Below are 24,789 nucleotides of genomic sequence, written 5' to 3'. Positions count from 1 at the left end.
TTTAAAGGCCAAAGTGTGGGGAGCACACGCATCGAGAGCCCGTGGGCATTCCCCACAAAAAAATACTAAAGAAACCTTTTTTTTTTTTAATGCTAGAGCATCTTATGGCTGAGTCTCCTGCAAGCTTCCTGTTAATATATGCAGAACTTGCTTTGTTGATAGAACATGGCATAATGTGCTTATTATTATTGTTCCACTGCTTTATATGTACTAAGGAATTCATTTTTTCACTTAAGTTTGCCTTAGTTTGATACATTTACTAGGTACTTGGGTTCAGTTGATGCAAAGCAGAGGTAATTGGAGATATTTGGCAGAGGTATTTTGCACAGCAGGATGATGAAACTTTATTGGTAATATTGACATGATCCGTACAAATGATAAGAAAATATCCCTTACCAGCACATTAGGAACATTTCAACGTATGATAGAAATCTTATTGGCTGAGCAGGAACTGTTTGCCCTGATGCAGCTACCACAATGAAAAACTGCAGTGAACCCCCACCTTTCTAGTAGTTCTAATATGGTGACACTAATTCTAACGTACAGAGATAATTTTTACTTACCTCATAATGTAAGATCCCAGCATTAAAGTTACCAACACTAGAAGCACAAGGGGCGATGTCAAAGACAGTTACCCAAGAAAGCAAGAAAAAAGTGGAACATAAAATGTTGATGTCAGTAGTCCTGTCATGTTTTTCTTCAACTGTGAAGCTTGCTTTCTCAGGAGCCTGTATAGTTTTCCTTTGTAGGTTGGTGCAACTTTTTGGTAGGATGAAAATTTTCTGCTCCTGTCAAACAACCTCCAGTTCTATCAAATTTGTGTAGCGCACAAAAGTAACAAAGGACAGGTGATGAGAAGTAACGTCCCGCTGACTTTATTAGTGACATGTGCACATATAAAAATGTCAACACAAAGGCAACAGGGATGGAGTACATATGAACTGAAAAATAACAAGGAAAGATAGGTCAAAAACAATTTTTTTTCCTTGGCAGCTGAGCCCCAAATCAAGATGCAAAAGAGAGCAATAATTTGGCAAGCATGTGGTAGGTAATTAATGTCAAAAATATGCGTCTGTGCTTCTTGCAATTTTTTCTTCACAATGTTTTGGCCAAGAGAGGAAAACATTGCATGGGCTAAAGACTATCTTTTTTTTTTTTTTTTTTTTTGCTGCTGTATGTCTCTCGCGTCTTATCTTTGCTCCCTTTTGCACTTCTAAGCCTCTGCTGATATAGGCACTCCAGGAGCCACTGGGGCTGTCCCCACAGGGCGTGCGCAAAGATCACTTTCATTGCACTGTTGCACTCGAAGCTCATTTCTTATGTCAAAGATCATGTGGACTCATACATTCTCTGCCTGGGCATCGTGTGAGTTCCACTTTTTCCTCCAAATTTTATGGCATTTTGTCCATAGTCCAGCAGTACTACGTGGTAACCACAACTGAAAAATGGTACTTTGGCACATATTTCTGTTTCCCTCCCTTTTGCCGAGTAGTTTCGATGCTGCTTTGACACTTTGCAGCCCTTCTTTTTGTTTATAAACATCATTGGAAAATGTTATTGTGTGGATTGTGAAAATTTATGTTAATGACAATGGGGCAGACTCTATTCCATCAAGTTGAGTTCCTCTTGCATGGCTTGATCAATTGCCACTGCCTTTATGCTGAACGATTTGGTCACTCAGTGTAGGATGTTCTGTGGTGCTGTTTTCTTATTGCCTGCAATTGCACCTGAATGCAGCCCTCTACAGTGAAGCTGTGATGCTCAATTCTACTTTTGGTTGCTATTCATGCAGTTTTAGATAGGCAGAGCTGGTTTTTGAATGTGCATCCTGTCGTCAGTGCAACGTCCAGAGCCACATAAATTTGCTAGTTTTCCAGCCCCCTCTGGACAGTCAAATATGTGCAACATTAGAAACTCCATTGGCATTGGCAGACCATAAAGCAGAGTAGTATTGGCCAATCCTATGGCCTCCAACATTTGCAACAACACACACCAGGGTGCCTCAGTGCATGTGCCATTGACTTCTCCCATGCTTGAAGCTTAGAAACACAATGTACCTCCAATCAAACTGAAGTTCCCAAAAACAGAGCCAGGGCCATTGCAGGCAAAGATATTTATTGATTCGCATGACAGTACATGGAAATGAGCCAGAATTAAAAACCATGAACGGGGCCTGAAAGTGCTCCAAGGCACAGACTCTCAGTATATGCTGCATTGTCAAGGTGTATATCTGTGGGTGGTTTGTTCCTGACTCACCCATTTGTTATCTGAAAAACTACGAAATTCGCCATATTGCTGACAAATCAAACCATACGTCACTTGGTAGAAGAATTTGTACATTTGCTGAAGCACAAATTGAAAACAGCTGCTGATCAGTACAGTGTCATCCTCTCCTCTTTCTTTTTTTTTTTTTTTTTTCATTGAAGAGCATTGCTTCTATAAGCATTTGGCCAGTTGTTTGACAGGCTGGCAGGTTGCGCGAAAGGGGGCATAGCGTTCAAGAACACAGTCATTGACTCGAAACTGTGGAATCTCTGTGATCATAACTCGCTGCAGTGGTGCAGTAGCTGTAGCATTCTATCATTGGGCACAAGGTTGCAGGTTCAATTCCTGACCGTGCATTATGACGGGGGTGACATGCAAAAATGCTTGCGTGCTTAGATTTGGGTGCACGTTAAAGAACCCCCGGTGGTCAGAATTAATCCGGAGCCCTCCACTGCAGCATATCTCGTAACCCACTGGACGGTTTAAGGACGTTCAACCCCAAAAATCAATCAATTCGTGTGGTTGTTTCGCTGAGTGTTGAGTTTTTTATCCATGGGCTTCCTTTCCCTCTTCCCTTCAACATTTTTTTTTTTGTGTGTGTGTTCATGTGTGGCAAATGCATCGACCCTAGCTGTATTACTGATCAACAGATTAGGGGTCTAATTCACAGCCACATATAAATATAGGCTCTATGCTGGCACTTCATTGTACATAAAAAGGGCCCTCCATACTTCAAGGCTTGCACACAAAGGGCCACTGCTTCAGTAATTTTCCCCCAATTTATTAGTGATTTTTTTTTTTAAGTTAAGATAAAAAAGTCCCCGTAAAGCCATCTTTCCCCTTTTGTTTTTCTTGGTACACTACGAGATGCAATGTATTGCTGCAGGTGGCAACATTTTGCCAGCTGTCGCTTAATTGTTCCAAACTCTTCTTTTTCCCCTTCCTTGCAGAGCACTCATGTTTGAATACAGGGCCACTGTAATCTAGCCGATAGCTGTATTCTATTGCTTTTTATCATCTACCACTGACGACCAGCTGATCCTGGTGATAGCATAAATGGAGTGCCATTCAAACCACCAACGAAGCACGAAACACATGAGTTGGAGCAGAATCATTATGTTATCTTGGCCTAGGTGCTCTTGCATCAAAATGCCTCCTTGACAATAATGACCTGCCTTTTCTTTACCATTTCTTTCATAGCATTTACTTTTAATGCCAGTGGGTCCTCGCATTCTGCTCTCAGTCAGCCTGTCATCACAAACTTCCAGTTAGCAGTTAGCGTAGCAACATACATTTAGTTAATATGGACAGCTGGGCTGGTTGTTGCATTTTTCAAAGTATAAGACGAACCTAAGCACAATAAAGGACAACGGACTAAAAGAAACAGGCAGGACAGAGCATGAAGTTCAATGAACTTCATAGTTACAACTTCAAGGTGATGTTAGTGCTCTGTTCCCTTTCTTCTTGTCTGTTACGTTTGGTTGCACTGAAGTGTGTTTTTAGCCTTGTAACATCTAAAACAAGGACCAGCTACAGAAAGAATAAATTTGAATACTAGTCTACAAAGATACTTAAGTGCAATTAACTTGTAGACCTAGTACATCCATGAACAAATTAAAGAAATGTTACATGGGGTGTGTTCTTAGTTTCAGTGTATAGTGATACCCACCTTGCTATTAATCTTGTGAATGCCTTTGTTTTTGAGGTATTGGTTGATACTTTCTGTAGTTTATATTAACACCTGTATGGAACAGTTTCTTTTAAACATTAGGATTTTTTTTTTTTTTTCATTTTGGAAATCTTGCAAAATGTTGCATATGAAAATTCCTTTGTATGGTTAACATTGAAATGCCTTACTTTTCATATATGCTACACTGAGTTTGATGCCTCCAAATGCTGATTTAAGTGTGCTAAATTTAATGCAAAACCCATAGTTGTGCTATTGATTTGCTAGAGTAAAGTTTCAGTGCTGGATAGTTTAGCAAACCAATTATTAATTAATAAATACAGTAGTTGAGTTATAACTGAAAAAGCATGTTCTTTCTTTTTCACAAATGTACTTTTCATGGCCAATTTGTTCCTGGCAACTTGTTCCAATTTTCATCGACATGGAACTGTGTTTGGGCATTATAGGGTTAAACCGAAACCCTGCTTTCTACCTAACTCATGCGCGGTGTTTATACCTACGTTTTCATTTGAGTGTACTTTTTCAAACACTGCATAACTGCTGTTAAACTTGTAGTCAAGTAGGCCATGTCCTTTGTAGAGCTACTTGCATTTTTTTGTGACCCTTGCTCTTGATGAAATGATTAAAAACAAAAGTGTTATTCTTCTCTTTTAAGGAAAGTCTCTTGGTAAAGGTACAAGCTCACTATTTTTCGGTTGCGAGTTAAGCGTTCTAACAACTGTGCGGCAGCTGTTCCGTTGAAGTGACAGTACAGTAGGAGCGCGTTATGTACAGCTTGTTGACGCACGTGCAGTGATACAATTGGATACGACACTTCGCACCTGCTTCACGGAGGGCTAGAGCCTAGTTTTGCAGGCGTTAGAACACTGTCTGCTACAGTGAAAAAGAAAAGTTTTCTTTGTTTGTTATTCATCACCTCATGTGATGAATAATAAAAAGGAACCCTGAATGGAATGTCAGAATAAGTAGTCTTCACGTGACATGGCTTCAGTACAGTGTAAATGATGTATGCATTGTGAAATGTTTGCACAAATGTGTGTTCCTCTGAACTACTGCTGACACATTTCAACTATTACCACTGTGTCTCATCCACTTGCAAAAAGTGAAAGGTCTTTAGCATTTTTTTTTTGTAAGTCACTTTGTGCACTGAACGAAAAGAAAGGGAGTTAATCGAGGGGCCTGATATTTATTAGTCATATCATAAGAAGCCGACAAACACTGACACCAAGGACAACATAGAATCAATTACTTGTGCTTAATAAATGAAATAAAGAAACGATAAATTAATGGAAATGAAAGTGGATGAAAAAACAACTTGCCGCAGGTGGGGAACGATCCCACAGCCTTCGCATATTGCGAAGGTTGTGGGATTGAATCTAGCAACATTGATGCCTTCAGATAGCGTGTGTGGGTTTATTGACCGGTTGACTCAAGGCTGGGCCACTTAGTACATGTCTAATTGGTCATGACTAGCCAATGAAAAAAAACCAGAGGGATGCTGCTGGTCCTTGCATACCACACTATTACTTGTTTATGTCACATTTCTCTGCATCTCTTCACATCAGCCAGTCATAATTGTTGCCATCTTATGTGGATTCCCTTTTCTTTTTGTTCGGACACATTGCACAGTGCACTGCTATATCTATGGATAAAAAACTCGTAATAAAATTCCAGCAGGAACTGCCTCAGGATCATTGTCAATGTGAATGCAATCAGCATTGACGCAATATAGCAACACACTGTATTGCCACCGCCAAAACGCCTCGTGCATGAGGCACGAACTGCGGCCGGGCTCCTCTCTCGCACTTACGTCTGGCAGTGGCACCACAAAGTGTGCGTGTGGCACATGTGTGAATACACATCCAGCCCAGGCATTCTGCATATGTATGACACAGGCTCAATTCTGCCTAGCACTGGAGATGGTTTAAAGTTTTTTTTTTTTTTTTCATTTCAGAACAGCACATACCCAATGACCTAAGCTGGCATGAGATAGGTTAGATAGAAACATACCACAAACCTGGTGAAGTTCCCAAAGAATGCTAATCACATTTAAATATTGTCATGTGGTGGTGACGTTGAAGAACACAGTAGCAATACTGTGAAAGACAAAACTAACTTTTATTGGGCGAACCTGTGCCCACAAAAAGAGACTTGTAGCGCAACGATAGCGGTGAATACAGTCGGTGATCGGCGAAAATCTGGTCAACGGGTCAAGCGCGTCGGCTTTTATACATCAGTTGTCTAATGTTCCAGGCTAATCGCTGGGACCCGCGTGTCTTCCACAAAGTTCTACACTATTCGCGTCGCGCATACATGTAATCAGATTACGCAAGGTTCGGTGACAGACAGCGGATGGAACCATCGATAACATTCCAGAAACTTCCTATACATGCAGGCGCGTTCTGCACTGCGTGATAACATTTGTTAAGCAGTGAACGGGGTCACCCGATAAAGATAAACATGTACACGTGTCAATATGCACATAGGTGTTGCTCCCTGTGACATGGCACATTTTACACTGTCTGCCGAAGGTTGACCAATGCTTAGCAATAGTGTGCTTATTATTGTATTGTTACAAGAAAACTTCACGCTACATGGTTGGATGACCGGTAGAGGCACACTGCACCATCCCTCCAAAAACCCAAAACATTGAATGAGAGATCGGGGATTTTGCTCGGAGATCCGCGACACCACACTTATCACTGAAAATAGTGCAGAAGACCACTAACAACGGCACCACCAAATGGTTATTTCATGACGTAAAGAGCTTTAACTTTAAGGGACCCCAGAGCCAAACATTGACTTAGTCTAGGTTGTTAGTTTGCCCTTCTGGAATACCCATAATGATTTATTTTTTTTATGCCAGAAGGGGATGAACTAATTGCAGAGAAAACTGTTTAAAGGGTCTGCACAATTCTTTCACCATTTAAATAATTTGCACAAAACCAGATATCTTAAGTAGGTATACCTGCATTCTATGAGGCCATGGTTTGGCTGGTACCACTGCATGTTTGTGTCAGATTCACTCAGAATGGGCGTCATGCTGCGGCATAAAGCACCAACCAAACAATGCCAATAGTTAGCTTCTAACAGTTGTTCATTACGAGAAACGAGTAAGGCTGGGTGGCTAGACTACATCTATTTTTAGCATTTTTAAATGCAAATAGCTGTCTTTATTTTCTTTTTTGTGCCTTAATTATAATGTGTGGTTGACTACAATTTACCAGTCATGAACTAGTCATGTTCGTGTAAGCTTATAAAGTGATGTGAGCTGTCCTACTTTTACATCACTTTGTCTTTTGCAACGTGTCAGTTTGCAGAAAAGTGACATTTTGGGTACCTTGGAACTTTAACCTATCACTTTAGCTTGATGTAATATTTGCTTTGGTATTGGTTTAACCTCAGAAAGCCTAACACATAATTTTTTATTTGCTGAGTTTATAGTTCAAAATGCTTATTCAAGTACAATAAACTTAACACAAAATCTATAGTAGAATTTTTCACATGATGGAGCGAAGCATTAGTTGTGGATAGCTTCACTAATTAATTTTTTAGCTGTACTAACTTTTTTTTCTTTTTCTTTTTTTTTCGGACATACTCTTCATGGCCAGAAACGAAGGTGATAAAGTTTTTTCTAACTTTTCTTGATGTTGAATTGTTTTGGGCTTATAAAAATGTTTATTAGGTCGGGGTACAAAGTTATTTTTCTTAGTTTTTTGTTCTTCTGGAAATTTGAAGATCAATCCAAAGGTGCATGAACTCCTTTCTGAGAAACAGTGAAGAAGGCGCACTGCAAGCTCACCTTCAGCCTCAAATGTAGCCCGACACTGGTCCTTGCAGCAGCCTAGAAAAGCTATAAGCGTAGCACTTCCTTCTGGCATTTTCCGCTTGGGCTTCTTGCAGTGCAGCACAGTCTGTGTTCTATGCTTAGAGGGTTAACTAAATATGCCAGAAATATGACATAAGCAGGATTCCAGAGGTTTTAAAACCTAGCAAGAGAAGCCTCAGCAAAGTCTGCCGCTGTGATAGCTACATAATGCACATTCCGTTCTTAACTTGCAACTGTTCCATGAAGTTCAAGTATAGCACAGATTGAGACCAACTGGTTGTGGCTGTTAGTTCAAGCTCAGTTTGAGCTGAGTGCACTCGTGTTGTGTCTGCTCTTGCAGCAAATTTGAACTGGAGTCTTGTACAACAGCTGCAAGTTTTGACCATTTGGTGCTTAGTTAACGAAATATCTTACTAATAAGCTAGACAACAGAGGCGAGTGAACTTGAAATATTTTCGAAGCCATTGCGACAAAAAATTATGATTACCGTGTTAGTGATCATTTTATTTCATTGGTGAAAAAAGTTAGCCATCTTCAGAGTGATTTATATATTTTTCTTGTTGTGCTGGAAATCCACGTACACGGATGTTTGCCTTAATTTATCACACACACGCACCAACACACACAAAAGAGAGAATATTACAGTTGCTAGTCAGTACTTCTGTGTGTTGTCTGTTCTATTTCTCATCAATAACAGCTGCTTTCCTTTGTTACCGAAGCTTCAACTCGCATACAAAAATTCGAGTTTTGTCATAGTGACATATATAAACACACTTTAAGTGTACAAACACTGTGATCGGACTTGTTGGCATGGCTATATCGTACATATTGTTGGTATAGGCAGCACAGAACCAAATGGCGACATCCTCTGCCTTCTCATTCTTCCTGTGCAGACACGTTGTATCTTCTGTGCAGGCCGATTCCCATCTCGGTATGTGCTCAGCCTGCTGCTGTTCTGGGGCTTCTTCCTTCTCTATGCCCTGCGTGTCAACCTAAGCGTGGCCATCGTGGCCATGGTCAATGGCACAGCCGTGCTCGCTGCGGGAACCACGGCCCGCGGTGCTGACTGTCCCGCACCCGATGGCTCCCTGTACAATGCCACTGCCGACCCAGAAACGGTACGAGATCCCAGCCGCTGTTCCTCCCTGTGTCGTTCTTCTCACCGTGTCATTTGTTTCGGTGATAGAACGCCGTAACTTTTTAGCACATGGTGATGAATGAAATTTAATAGTAGGTAGCTCTTAGCATGCAGACTACAGTCGTGTCCAGTACGAGCTGTAACACGGTGCCCGTGGTTGGAAGGAGCTCCAAAACGTCTGGTATTTATTAAACCAACTGTTCATGTGTCGGCACTGCCCTGCTTTTTCAACCGTGGGCACCGTGTTGCAGATTGTATGGAACGCTACTGTATCCTGCATGTGCAGATGACCTAATTTGCATTTATTTTTACTGGCGAGAGGTGGTTGGACAGACTCGGCACCTGCTGGAAAGTGTTACGTCTCTTCTTAAGATTACTGGCATTTTGAACATTTCATTTCTTGCACTAAATGAAGGTCGGGGACCTCAAAACCCTAAAATCTATATACGACAAGGGTCAGAGCAGCCTAAATAATTTACTACTATAATTGCTTTTCCACAAACCAGTTTTAATGTCATTTCCCAGGAGATTACTGTGACACAGTGCAGAAGGCGGTCATGTACAACATCTTCTCTCTCGTCCCAGCTTGCTCAGTTGCCTTTTGTGCAGCTACAGCGGCCCACGCAATGAGTGGCAGCGTAGCAGGCAACGAGCAAGCCGGAGCGAGTGTCAGCACATCGCGATGTCCTGGTCTCACGTGACCACTTTCTGCGTCATTGCACAGTAATCTCGTGGGAAAGTGAAATCGTTCAAATCTGTAACTGAGGGATAGGCACAAGAGCTGTCTATCCCTCAAGAATGAAATGGCATGCCTGCCTCCTTCTTACTTTTTTAACTTGATGCTTGCCTTTTTGTTTTCTTGATGGGAGGTTAAAACTGCGTGACAAAACGAAGACACAAAAAAAAAGGGACGCACAACGCACCACAAGCTCGTGGTGTGCGTTCCTTTCGCGTGTCCTCGTTTTTCCACACAGTTTTAAGCTCTCTTCAAGTATGAACCAACTAGCCCTCAAGAACATCCTACTTTTGGTTTTCCCTAGGGGTATGCGAACAGGAAAATTTAATCAAACTGAATATGAATATTAAAATGACCTTCAGGGAACAAATTCAATACCCGATATTTTCTTATTTATAGCAAAGTGAAATACATGAAGTTTGTGTGGAGCCTACTTGACAACAAAGGCTCATTTACATTATATTTCACGCATGCATGTAATGTCCTTCACAACTAAATATCTGCTCAACTAAGGAGCATTTAGTAGATTTAGTAGATGGTAAACACAAGAAAAGTAGGAAGATAACTACAAAGAAAGGGTTGAGACAAGGAGACAATCTTTCTAATGCCATTTACTGCATGCTTAGAAGTATTCAAGCTATTAGACTGGGAAGACTTAGGAGTGAGGATCAAGTGGCAAACATCTCGGCAACCTTCGGTTTGCTGATGACGTTGTTCTATTCAGCAACACTGCAGACAAGTTACCATAATTGAGAACCTTAACAGAGAGAGTGTAAGAGTGGGGGTTGAAGATTAATATGCAGAAGACTAATAAGAGAATGATGAATAGCCGGGCAAGGTAACTAGAGTTCAGGATCGTCAGTCAGGCTCTAGAGTCTGTGAAGGAGTACATTTACATTGGTAAATTACTCGCTGGGAAACTTGATCATGAGAAGGAAATTTATAGAATAAAAATGGGTTGGAGCACATGAGGCAGACATTGTCACCTCCTGACTGGAAGCTTACCAATATCATTGAAAAGGAAGGTGTACAATCAGTGCATTTTACCAGTGCTGACATATGGCGCAGAGACTTGGAGACTGACAAAGAAGCTTGAGGACAAGTTAAGGACCGTGCAAAGAGCGATGGAACAAAGATTGCTAGGCATAACGTTAAGAGACAGAAAGAGAGCAAACGGGTATAGACGATATTCACATTAACCCTTTGAGGGTCGATCTTTCTTGCCATGTGACCGCCCAGGGTCGATTTTTTTTTTTTTTATTGCAGATTCCAATTCTTCTTGGGGACTTGTTACAAAAAAAATTTGCCGTAATTTTTCTAGGGTGACCATAAAGTGAGAAAAAAATGTTTTGAGTTGGTATATATATGTGCTCTTCATTCAGGAATAACAACAATAAAAAGGGAGATAAACTTATAAGAATTAAATATTTGATGCATAGTTCAAGGATTTGAAAATGCGCACACGAGAATATTTCGCAAGACTCAAATGTTCGTGCTCTTACACTAATATGTACATCCATAGCGTAATAGAACTGCGTAGGTGCACGCACTCAAGAAAACTGTGTGGTTGTGTGCCCGTCAAAAAAGCAAGATATGTGACGAACTTCTGCTAATCTTCATCTTGTCACCAACCAGAGGCAATTAGTTCTTGCGAGGGTAAAAAAAAAAATGCACCGGAAACGCATGCACGGCAGCATCGTTTCTATCCGCACCCCCGTGAGCACTAAACGAGCGAGAAATAAGCGGTCACCCTTTGAGTGATTAGTAACAAGATAACCATCAGTTTTGCAAGCGAAAGAAGCCGAAATACGCCCGCGGAACAAAACCTAAACCACCGCCCGCCAGTCCGCGAGCGGTAGTATATAGACGTGCGGGAGCAAACTAGCTCTAAAACAAACCATGCAACGAAAACCGAGAGAGGGAGGCATGCAAAAAAAATTCCCTGTATTCCCACATAGTGGCAGAACATAACAGAAAATAAAAAGTTAGGAAATTGGTGTGCTTTTTAAACGTACAGATGGCGCCGTAAATATACGGCATCGACCATTTTTGGACTTGTTCGTGGCGTCATATATTTACGTCATTGACCCTTAAAGGGTTAAGAGAAAGAAATGGAGCTGGGCAGGTCATGTAATGTGTGGGTAGGATAACCAGTGGATCATTAAGGTTACAGAATAAGTGCCAAGAGAAGGGAAGCGCAGTCGAGGATGGCAGAAGATTAGGTGTGGTGGCAAAAGTGGGAAATTCATGGGCGCTAGTCGGAATTGGTCGGTGCAGGACAGGGGTAATTGGAGATCGCAGGGAGAGGCCTTTGTCCTGCAGTGGACATAAAATAGGAGGAAGAGGAGGATGACAGCTGCTGTCACTTGTCTGGTGCTCTCTCACAGTGACAATGTTGAAACAGTGGAACAGTACATCACGAAATGTGTGTGGAGTGCTCTGTTCATTAAACGAGGTCAGTGTGTTATACAGGGCGGCACATTGTTTTAATGGGAAGCATAACTGGCGAACCCGGTATGGTTGCTTAGTGGCTGTGGTGTTGTGCTGCTAAGCACAAGGTCGCTGGATTGAATCCCAGCAACGGCGGCCGCATTTCGATAGGGGCGAAATGCGAAAACACCCATGTACTTAGATTCAGGTGCACGTCAAAGTACCCCTGGTGGTCAGAATTTCTGGAGTCCCCCACTACAGTGTGCCTCATAATCATATTGGGGTTTTGGCATGTAAAACCTCATAGTTCAGTAACTGGCGAGGCATATATATAGGTAGCTTTGCCTAAATTGAGGCACCATATTTGAGCCACCATAAGGAGGCATTCTTATGCCCGAGTGCTTAAGAATGCTTTGTTAGAGCAGACTGCACAAGAACTAAGATTGCCCCCTAAAGATATTAAGGCAGTTTGACACCCAAAAGGGTAAAGCAGTGAGTCATATAAATAGATTTTGCAGTGCTGAGAGCAGTGAAACTTGGTGTCTCTTGCCACTTAAAGGAACACTAAAGAGAAACACTGAATCAGTTTAGACTGATAGAGTAGTCCTTGAAAACTCTGTTTTCCTTAATTTCATGATGAGAGGTTGATTATTAGAAGAAAAAGCAAACGTCAAAGTTCCATTTTTTTTTTTGCCAGAACCCCAGTGCTGGTACATTATATGTACCACATATTATATGTGACGTCATGGATTTCATAGTATTTGGTTGGATTTTTGTTGCATTGTCTCAGTAAGAGTCCCCAAAATTTGCAATATTCTGTGCTTGGCTCCTTTAGAACACAGTGTCACTTTTATTGATAAATAATTAACTAGCGGACACCGTCAAAATCCATGACATCATGACAAGTGGGTGCAGGAACTTCAAGGCAGCATTGGCACCGGTTTTTCCTTTTTGTGCTTTCTCTGGTTTCAAGCCTCTTGTTGGGGTAAGGGTGGCACGAAGGGCCATTTTCTAATAGAGATGAAATCATTTTTCTCATTAGTGTGGGGTAGGGCAGGGCATACTTACCCAGTGACAAGTTAATATTAACGATTTTGATCTTTACTTCGCACTTGGTTACCTTGCTGTGCTTTTGCCTCTGCCTATGTTACTAAAACAATGTCTTGTGTAATCTAGGACTCACAATAGGGGACAGTGGCAATATGTTCGCACCATTGACTGCGCTCTTTGTCTAGAATATTGGTGACAAAATTTCTGACCATGGAAAGGGATATTACAGGAGGCTGAAGGCTGTTTTTTTTACTGCTTGGTGCAGCTCTATTCTAGTCGTGTTACAGTGTGTCATAGCATTCTCAGTGCCATGTAGTTTTCATCATGGTTGTCTCAAACACAAGTTTCATGCTCACACATAAGGCCAACTCCAATTTCACTGTTCATGTATGCAAGGTGTAGAAGTGGTCTCATTAGACAATTGTTGAACCACTTCGAAGGAAATTTGTTGCATTTAAGAGAGAGACCTTAATTTTGTCGACTATAGGAAAGAAAATTTTTAATAAAAATTGTTGAAGGCTGGTAGGTCTATAAGAAAAATTTACACGCAAGAAACAGATACTGCAGTTCTGTAAGCTGCACCTGTTAGACCATCTGAAGCAGGCAACAATGCTATAGATAAGTTTAGAGCTTACATGAAATTGTTACTAGGGGTGTGCAAATATTTGAAGTTGCAAACATGAATAGAATATTACACGCTGACTATCCGTATTTGAAAAAGAACTATTCGGCATTTTCGAATATCTAAACTAATGAAATATTTCAACACAGCCGACTGTTCAAGTCGGCTTACTGTGCTTGGCCTGCTAAACAAAGTGTAACAAAAAAATTTGTGGAGCTGCAACGTTCATATGGAGACGGGTTACCAGCGAAGCTGTTTAGGCTGCATACGTGAGCTGCATACATTATGAAATCATACATTTTTTTTCCGTACGGCAACACACTACACCGACACAAGCGCCGCTGCGATCACTGCACCTCCCATGCATCTGCCGCAACTGCTGCTGTATCCGCGCTGGCACCTCCGACTCGCGTGATGTTATAACCACAGAAGCGCAGGCCGCGTGCACAGGCGCCATCGCCACACTCTTTCCCCCTCTCCCCTACCTGTCTCCATTCTTGTCCACGCACCGTGTCTCCAAAATAGACGTAAGCCACCCAGGGTACGCGCCCCCCCCACCTCCCCCTCCCTGGAAATGCATGCAGGGGATGCATACGGGGGCTAGAGCTGAGCAGCATCACTGTAATAAACCAAAGTGAAACCACAACAAAATTTTTTGAGAAAATGCAGAAAGAAAATGAGCAATAAAAGCTTTTCGTTTGCCTTCGTGGTGGAATCCTACATGACAATCTGACTTTTTCTTGTTGTCAGTCATTTAACGTTTTTTGCTGTCTATGCGTATAGCAGTTTTACCACTGATGTTTTTTCAACGGGCCTTTTTACATGTGTCCCTTTAGCAGCTTCTTCTTTTCTTTTTTTTCCACAACTTCTGATCATTTTTCAACGCCCATTTATTTATCATTTTGGAAAGCTAGGACATTTATTCTTGGAAAGCTTGTTTGCGATCAGCTTACAAAAGAAGTTTGGCAGCATGTTGCACTCCTGTAAGATGTGAAGGCGAAAGGCTGCTGCACACGTGGTAATGCATTAAGTTATACATTTAGAGGGGTCAGGCTTCTTGCAAGACTCAGCGGGCCGCAGTGTGAAGTAAATGTATGGCGCAGTAGGTCGACCTCCTCAACGATACAAGCGAGCACACCTAATGCACTACCTAAAGGTTCTTTCGTCTCGTCATTCATATTGAGCCATTGCATTTTTGCCATTCGGCCATTCCTGATGATGATATTTTTTGCATCACTGGACTAGACATCATTTTTTTCAGATATGAGCCATTGTAACGAGCCTTGTAAACTTTGAGAGGCTGTTCATGCAGATCTGTTAATGACAATAAGCAATATTGTGTTTCAAATTGATCCTAATTGTCTGTGATAATTAACTGTCTTCTTTCACTATTCAGTACAAGTGTGGCACCTAATTAAACTGAAATAAATATTCCTGCTGTAGTTAACAAGTATTCATGCACTGCAGTTAACTTTTCATCATTCAATTCTATATTGGATATGTACTAATTTGTGTTTAAAAAAATTTGATGTTCACCCAACTCTAATTGTTACGTTGTTTACGAAACTTTTGCAACGTCTTACAAATTAGTGATATATTTGAGAGCGGTGTATAATACATCAGTTTTGTCTGCTCGAGATGTCTTAATAAGTGCAGTGTACAGAAATGTGATATTATTTATTTTCAAGTTGCAGTTGGTAATTTGATTCTATAGCTCTTTTTTAATTGTGATTAACTTTTCTATTTTTTTTGTTGTTGTTGTTGTTGTTGTTGTTTATGGTCTAAACCAATTTCTACTGCAGTTGCCAACAGATAATTCAGACTCGGTGAGGACCGCCAAAAGACAGAATAACCAGGAGTCCGAAATACTGGATTCGTCCAGAAATAAATAACTTTACTCCGCAGTTGGCCAAATAAGGTGTGCTGTACTTTCGAAGATACCTTCAATGTCACATGACATAGCGCTAGATGCATCGGCATCTAGGAGCGATGGCATTTTTGGCACAGTGTCAGGCATGCTGTCTTATCACTGTGCAGAAACGCTGCCGCCCGTGAGTGCATCGCTGTGAGTCATATGCACAAGAAAAAGAAAGTATCTTTAAAAATTGATCGTTCATAAATACAGTTTGTCGATGCACGTTGCTGCGCACACATACGCTTGCCCTTGGCCTAGACATTCCGTGGCTGTGATTTTCTAGCAATGCCTTTTGTGCTATTCCTTTTCACGCTTTTCGCACTCTGTCAAGGGTCAGAGCAACATGCTGCACTCATTATCAACGGGATAAGCTGGCCATGCATAGTGGATGATTAGAGTGGAGTGTAATAGAGTGGGCGGGGGGGGAGACATTGCTACGAAATCACGGCCCATATCTCAACCGTTATCATTCTGTCGCTACAGATAGATGAAATTACGGTCACTGCATATACTGAATTCTCATTGGCGACTGCTAGATTGACTGAGCTTCGTTAGTTTGGGTTTTGTGAAGTGCTGACAACACCACAAAATGAAAATGTCACCATTTCTGCTCAACTCGGTCGCCATATTAGCACACAGTTGTGCAGTCGGAGTCTAAATTATCACACAGTGCACTGTAAGGTGTCCGAAATTTTGGTCGTCTTTATACATTAAGTCTATGGAGCTAGTGGCGGTGCCGCAGTGCTGTCCAAATTATCGATTTCTGGGTAATTGGTCGTCAACTACATACAGTTCATATGTTACAACCTTTACTTGTAAATAACAAATCTCATCAAAATTGGTGCAGTGTATGCTGAGAAAAATAATTTTCACGTTCCCATGTATTTAGAGAGCAGCTTTTGAGTTAATGCTTCCTCTTAATTCTCTAGTGCTGCTCCCTTGTGCAGGTGTGTTTGCAATCAGCTGCAGCCACTCTGTGGTCACTCACAGAACTAGCCACAGCCTGCTGATCACTGCACCATATAAACCTCTAGTTAAACCCTTAAAGTGTTCCGTGGCTGTAAAGCGTTGTGCGTTTAGAATTTGTGCTATCAAGTCTGAGGATGCACATTGTCCTTGAGAGAGGTACATGTCTTTATCGCTGGCTTGCATTTAGTAGCAGGCGAGCCAAATCAAATTTCTCACTGTGCACAGGCTGGCGGCGAGTTTAACTGGGACGAACGCACGCAAGGTGCAGTCCTGGGTTCGTTCTTCTACGGCTACGTGCTGACCCAAGTGCCTGGTGGTCGGCTGGCCGACCGCTTCGGGGCCAAGAGGTTACTTGGCGCAGGCATCCTGGTGACCTCGCTGCTCACCCTCCTCACTCCGTTTGCTGCACACATCAGTCCGCTGGCACTCATGGTGCTGCGCTTTGGTGAGGGCATCTCCGAGGTGTGTTCTTCTTTCACGGCTCTCTTCGTTGCAGCGCTCTTATTAGCTCATCATGTACAGAAACCTGTGTACTCTAACAGAAAATTTCATGTCTGTTGGTGATTTGTTTTCAATCATATTTCCCAACAAGGGTGCATGTTTTGGTACTCATCATTCAATCAAACATCAGCATTTCTGATTGCTTCTCTTGCAAAAAAAAAATTTAAACTTAGCATGTTCAAGCAATTCGTATGTAAAAGACAGCGCAAATGTATAAGGGTGATCTTGCTCCCTTCGTAAGTCCAAGGGGTCTGTTTCACCACAGCCTGAAATATACTGAAGGCTTCACAAGTGCTTCGCTATAGCTGGTGCGATTCCTTCGCTATACCCTAGTCTTTTCAAGCACTTGATACTCTCCCAGCTTAGCAGTATGATACTTTAAACTATATCCAACCCATTTTTCTGTACACTGCTCCAGCTCTGCTGTGCGAGCTCCACTCGGTACAATGCACTTGCGCCTCAATACCAAGCGGGTGGCCACATATTGCCGCTGCCACATGAAAAATATTGTGAAACTTCTTTATACAGCTTTGCTATAAACTGAAACATTACTGTTATGAGAATACCTTACCATGGGAGACATAAGCTGCTGCAAAAGCATGGTCTGGTTCCTCTGCCAGTCACAAACCAGACAATATCAAGTATGTACTTTATTGAACAATATGAACTGAACATTGCAGTCTTGTTGCAAAATTTGAGTGAGAATAGAGCAACCATAGGTGCAATATTTTCTTTTACTGTCGTTAGCATGCAAGTGCGGGTCTCTATACAGCTTGTGTGTAGCTACAGTGTGTAGCTGTACCACCAACTTTGAAAGAAAAGGTTAAAGTATGTATGAGCGTCAGACAAACAAAGCCAATGTTAAATTTGTTATGAAATTTCTTATTTTGATGTCACTTACCATTGAGTTGGCAAAATTGTTGCCAGTAGTGTAAAAGATACTTGGTAGTTGGCAGAAGCATGCAGCTGAAAAAAACATGATCACAGTCTCAGTGTAAAGATGACTGCCCCACTTGAGACATGAACCAAATAACTGGTTATCACATGTTATACAAGTGAAAGAATAACACCCATTGAGATTCAACCTAATGAAATTCATAGAAGAATGAAAGATAAGTGTGGAAATGCATGTTTGTCTTGGCAGCAGGTATATAAATGGAATGGAAAATTGACAACTGGTGTGACATCAGTGAAGGATGCTAATCACCCAGATCAACCTCAATTCCCAGTTTTAAATTATTCTAGAGCACTCCTCAGGTGGACTCTCTCGTGTCCCAAATTGTTGCTTTAGCACATTAAACTTCTGAAATAAATCAGTGTTCCCTTCCTGTTTTTTTTTTTTCTTCTTTCTTTTCCCCCCTTGTTTTCTCCTCTTTTGCAAGTGGGACACCAGTAATGAGAATTGCTTGGCCTCTGAAGCACTGTACATTCATTTCTCAAGCACGTCATGGATGATGATGACAAACGTTGATGACAGGCGCTAGTCGCTCTCGACTCACCCTCACGTGACCGGTTGCAGGGTGTGGTGTTTCCCTCGTCCCTGGCATTGCTGTCGCACTGGTCGCCAGTGCACGAGCGGAGTCGGCTGGTGAGCCTGAACACGGTGGGCACCGCGGTCGGGACCGTGGTCACCCTGCCGCTCACCGCCCAGCTCTGTGCGAGCACCTGGGGCTGGCCTGGCATCTTCTACCTCCTTGGTGCGTGAAGGCATTTATGACCCCCTTGATGTATCGCACATATGCCGCATTTACTCTACTCTTTTGCGCACTCCTCTCCGGAAAAACATATACTAAAAAAATGATGTGCATGTTAGATGCGAGTTTGAAGCGAAAACTATAATAGTTACAGGCTATCATTATTGGCATTAAAGGGGCCCTGAACCACCCGATGGGCTTGGTGAAATAACATAAACCACAGGTAGCATACGCTGCTGTGAACATCTCAGCCAAGTTTTGCTGTCGTACGCGGTGAGTGAAGCTTGCAAGCAAATCACGAAGTCACCGTTCTCTCAAATGCTCTCTTTTCAACAGAAGGCCCTGTCCTCATTCTCTTCTGGAAGCTTTATTTTGTCATTGGACACTTTACTTTGTCATTCCTTTAGGCGGCTGCTATTGGCCGATAGCTGATGTCAAGCTGCCATCGGCTACATGGCGTAGATACCGCGGCCGCCGTTGGGGTGCTGCCAGGAGTCCACTGGCTAAGCGCACTTCGGCTCACTGAGGACAACCGCGTTTGGCTTATGTTTAGCACGTTATAGGCACCAAAGGCAGAAGTCGTGGCATCTACATTAACATCCAAAATGAAATTTGAACTGTGTGCCATGGTGACATATAGAAGGCCGAGTGTTGTGAGCATGCCCCACTGCACCATAGTCTTCGCAGTGCAAAGCATTGAAAAAGGAACCGGAGTACAGTGGAGGCCATGTTTGATCACCAATTACTCCGGTTATGTTGAATGTATTGAAGTACTTTTTACGGCATTTCTGAAATAGCCTACTTCAAATGCCTTCCTCCCCTTCGATAAAAACTGGTTCAGGGCCCGTTTAAATATTTTTGTTATCCAGTCCACACTTTGCTGCTGTTGTAAAAGCTGCCATAACTTCATGCCCATTCCATAAGTTTGTTAGGCTACAGTATATCCTAGACGCTACAGTTAGGCTGCCATGGTCTGCAAGGCATTTAAAGAAAATGGCTGGCACATCCAGCCTTTGGAGATGATTGGTGACGTTAATGGGATTGGCAATCTATCTTATGACGGGTGTGCATTCGGTGTAAACGATGCACCGGTTATGTGCCGTTGCCAGCGGCACACACCCGGTGTTAGAAAGCGAACTCTTCGTCCACAGGCAAAGAGAAGTTGTACACATCCCAGTTCCAAGTGACCCAAGTTGGCTTTAAGGAGATCCATTGAAGAGCGGCACAGTGTCGCACATCCAGTGGCACGAGTTGGTTTCGAACCCTGTTCTCTCAGTACAGTGGCCCTATGTTCTACACATTTGACCATGGACTACTAGTGACACAAGTTGGCGGGGAAGAGGCTAGCTGCAGACAAACATAAAGACATACATAGTGCAAACTTGTTGAAGTTTCCAAAGAAGGCTAATCGCATTAAAATGCACTACCTCAAATGCTGCAAGCGGCATTGAAGAAAAGATGCTCTGAGCAGTTCATAGTGATAATGACGCCTCAGACAGCCTCCCTAACAAATTGTCGTTACTCTTTCTCTTTCTGTGAAATACTGGTGAGTGAACAATCAAGGGTATTGCACTTGTAATTTTATGAAATATGAAAATCAGGGTGCCTCTTACAATCAAAATGTGCTGCATTTTGATGCAAAAGCATTAACTGGCCCATTGAGGGAGAAAAGCTGTCATCGGTCGTCTGTAGCAGCGAAACGGCACCTAAACTGGCATTGCCGTTGGTTGTGATGCCACCTCATGAATACGCCTCGACGGAGTAGAGCGGGTGAAAGGAAACACCTGCTGGCCTCAGTAGCACACCAGGTGTTGCGTAAGGGGAGAGGGCATTGCTGTGATGCCACAGCTCCTTGCCCGAACAAGTGCCGCACTCTTGCTCTCGGCACGAGCACTCCTCCGCAGAGTAGAGCCAACGTCTCCTACCTGCGCACTCCGCTTTGTGATGTCATGGTACTTGGACCGAAACTTCCACTGTCAAGCCCGACTTGACGAAAGTGGAGACGTTAAAATCACCACAGCTTATTCGAGGGCATCCCCATTAGATTCTATGGCAGTCGGGCAAGGTAGCATGACGTAACGCATCGAAGTGCACCGGCCTTGTGCTATTTAGGAGGCTTTGGCAGAGCAGGCGAAAGGGAACACCTGCTGCGGCGTTAGTGCTCCAGGTGTTGTGTGAGGAGAGAGGGCATCGCTATGCAGGTGGCATGCGGCCTTGGCACTGCAGGCTGCTGCTGTTTGCTGCCTCAGTTAGCACGTACCACTATGGGGCATTACTCATAGTGCAACAGACTTCCTTATGTTGAGAATTTCATTATATATATAAAGTTCATTATATTAAGGTTTAAGTGTATTACTTTTAAAGAAAACCGGGTTGAAAAAGCATGGGCACCGAGAGTTAAATAATTTCTGTTCTGGGAAGCAGAATGTAGATATAGTTAGACCCTCCATGGCCCCCAGAAAAAGGTTCATGACCCATTTGGGGGTCATGACCCACAGCTTGAGAAACACTGCTGTATGTTATCCTCATCTTCCTGTTGTAATGCCACTTCACAAGCAATGGCCTATTGCTTGCATTTTCCTTCATTCTATCTTCAAATCAACGACATACGCGGATTTCTTTCCCCTGTCATGGCTACACGTCGGTGTACCCAAAGCCCCTATGTCCTGCATGAGGCTAGGATTGATACATAGTGCAAAGTCTGTTTCATTTATTATTCATGGTGCTGTTGAAGGAATCGAGATGCTCTATAACTCTATGTGCAATAATATGTGGGAACATACAGGTTTTTATGACTGGATCCCCCCACATATGTTCATGTGTGATTTTTAGGTATGGGGAAAATGGGACAGATCAGGTTTTTCAGAAGAGGAGGTTCCTTCTGTCGCAAGATAACTAACATACAAATCCATGAAAAGGTTGATATCGTCACGTGTACATTGTTTTACTTTTTGCCAGCAACCATTTTTCACTGAATAGTCGCAGCCAAGTTATGACTCGGTGCAGGGCATGCCATATATATATATATATATAGATGAACCTCGACATCACAAACTTCAGTATAATGAAATTCTCAGGATAATGAAGTATTTAACTTTTCATAACCTCTTGTTTATAGAACACCACGTATTTAGAACCTCAACACAATGAAATGTGTTTGTATGCGATTTCAATATAATGCAATTTCGCTTCCACTGCAAAGGAATACTGAGACAATAAATGGAAGCTTTTGAGGGACGCAGATGGTCAAATGATTGAGTGGCTGCTTGCAAATGCACCTCTCAAATCACTCACAGCATGACGAACGGCCACTGCACATCATGTTCTGTATAAAGTCCAAGTGTGATAAGATCCTATCGCGGCCCACATTTTGTGCTTTAGGTGCAAGTGAAAGTGTGCGAGGGTGAGACAAGAAATATGGTGGCTTCACAAGTACCGCCTTCTTGTGCGAGTTTATGAGAAGAGGGGGATGAAGGCTCGCACGCGGTAACGCAATCAAGCACGCGCAAGGAGCGGGGGGGGGGGGGGGGGGGGGGGGGGTAAGTTAGCGCGCGTTGCTATTTCTGGCACGCATCTCATCAACCATGGCTGCGCATGGCTGTAAACGTGGCTGGGCGCGTATGCAGCCACGCACCCTGCTTTATAGGCAATCTGACACATGTGCAGAGAATCGGTGTGCCAAGACTGTGTGGCATCATGTAGGCTGTCTTCTTGCGCGTTCAGTATTTGTGGTTGCGTAATCTCCAGTTTCGGTGACTCGTTGGAGCGAGAGGCAGACGAAGCATTCGCTCCCCGCTGCCAGAGGAGTGCCCGCGAAAGTGTGGCTGGCATCGCTTAATTCGTACCGCCAGTGTGACGGTATCGTCGACGTGGCATGAAACCGTATTGTTCGTCCCCTACTCCCAAACTCATCAAATTCATCTAATTCAGTAAATTCTACAGCCCCTTTCCTTGTAAGAAATGTCGATCGGCGACTGTACTTACTTGCATAAAAGGTTGAATGTCAATACAACAAAATTTCGATATAATGAAGCATATTGACAATTTTACCTACTTTTTTATATCGAGGTTCAACTGTATCTGAAAATTTTTGTAGGTTCATCAGTTCTGTAGTGAAAAGTCTTATCTAATCAGATTGTGGGCTCAGCACATTCTTGAATATAGTCAGCGCCAGCAATTACTCTGGAATATACGGTGATACCTTTGTAAAGAGCAGATGGACTCCACTCATCAGTGCAAATTCAAGGACTAAAAATTGTGCTCATCGTAATAATTGGGATTTGAATGTTGCTTGCTTATCTGGGTGCCTACTAAAGATTAACTCAAATTTTTGGCAGTGTTTGGTTCTTCAGCATCACTACAATGTGAAAATATTGACACCTGTACATTGTTTAATTTTTTTCGGTAACTGTTTTTCGCCACTTAACAACTGTTGCAAGGTTATTGCTCAGCGCAAGGTGCACCTATATGTATCCAAAATTTCTCAAGTTTTTTGCCGATTCTGTGCCAAGAGCCTTGTCTAATGGAACTGTGTGCACGACGTTGATAGCGGTGCACATTCTGGAACACGCCAGTGATTACACCGGAATGTACGGTGAGTCATGTAGCTGACACATGTGACTCGCGGATCACATTTTTTATGACCGACAATAGTGATCATCGTTATCGTTGTGGTTTTAATGTTATTAGCTTTTCTGGCCACAAGTATGCCCAATACAGAGTTGGATTTCTGACTTGCAGTTTGGGTCTGTCGTGCTCTCACTGTCATCACGATGTGTCAATATGTTTCATTGTGCTACTGCTGTAAAGAGTAATTTTATGCGTATGTAAAGAATGAACAGAACGGCACTCATTTTGCATCAAACGAAAGCTTGCTTGCTTTGTCTTGTACGTTGTGTGTCTCAAATGTCACCGTCCTTTCGCTATGTCGCTGAATGCAGGTGTGCTTGGTTGTGCTTGGTTTGTGCTGTGGATGTGGCTGGTGTACGAGTGGCCAGAGATGCACCCGGGCATCTCCAACCGGGAGCTTCAACACATCCAACGCTACCGGGGTAGTTCCTGCGCTGCTCAACAGGTAGCGCCAATACCCACGCCACGCCTGCACACATCTTGATGCCCAACTGCTCTCGCTTCTTGTGGTCGGCAGGAAAGATGCGTATAAAGGAGAACAAATGAGTAGCACTATGCGCTGGTGCTCGCAACTGACAAAATTTATTCAAAGCAAACAATTAACTGACTGTTATCCATTTGAGTCTTAATATTACCCGTGTCATGTTTGGGTTCCCGCTTGAAAGGGAAGTGTTAGAGTGTGCATACTTGTTCTCGTACTCTAGCAAGCATTTCAGGCTTTTGCATGGTGGTCCATTGTTTTTTTTACCTATTGAGCAGAAAGCATACGCGAACAAGTTTGTGAGGTGAAGAAAACTAGAATGTTAGCGCCACAACATCCAGATACTATTTCTTAAAACATTGGGCATTTGATATGTGCGTGTTACCTTCAAACCTGCATGCGCTCAGTCTGACCAAACATTTCCTCTGATGCAACCTAATGCACTGCCTTTCAGCGCAATGCTTGATGCAGCCTTACATTTTCTGGGAAGTGACTAGATGCAAAACAGTACACTTCTGCAAGTAGTGAACTAAAAAAACGGGGGGGGTGACAGGACGTGCACATGTAGTTTGCTTGGCTTGCATGCGAGTTTTGTTTGCATATATTGTAAATGGAACAAATATGTAAGCACACAAAACAAACAGCTTATTATTTCTTACTCATTTGCAATTTCACATGACAACTTTGCTCTCGTGCTGCCTACTCATTTGCCTTGTGTCACCCGCCGTGGTAGCCCAGTGGCTACGGTACTGCACTGCTGAACTTGAGGTCAGGAGTTCAATCCCAGCTGTGGCGGCCACATTTTAATGGGGGCAAGATACAGAAATGTACATGTACTTAGAT

At 42.7% G+C, this 24,789-nt stretch overlaps 1 protein-coding gene across 1 annotated transcript in view; it reads left to right on the top strand.

Moving 5' to 3' along the window:
- Positions 1 to 24,789, top strand: part of LOC126530530 (sialin-like) — a 69,656-nt gene that overhangs the window by 9,109 nt on the left and 35,758 nt on the right. The window contains exons 2-5 of the mRNA XM_050177799.3: positions 8,697 to 8,899; positions 16,867 to 17,103; positions 18,662 to 18,839; positions 23,777 to 23,910. Of these exons, the coding sequence (XP_050033756.1) occupies positions 8,697 to 8,899; positions 16,867 to 17,103; positions 18,662 to 18,839; positions 23,777 to 23,910 (752 nt within the window). The remainder of the gene's footprint in view (positions 1 to 8,696; positions 8,900 to 16,866; positions 17,104 to 18,661; positions 18,840 to 23,776; positions 23,911 to 24,789) is intronic.

Source organism: Dermacentor andersoni, chromosome 4 (assembly GCF_023375885.2).
Source record: "Dermacentor andersoni chromosome 4, qqDerAnde1_hic_scaffold, whole genome shotgun sequence".
NCBI classification, from domain to species: domain Eukaryota; kingdom Metazoa; phylum Arthropoda; class Arachnida; order Ixodida; family Ixodidae; genus Dermacentor; species Dermacentor andersoni.
The sequence above is the reverse complement of the archived record's forward strand: the minus strand, read 5'-3'. Positions and strand labels throughout refer to the sequence as shown.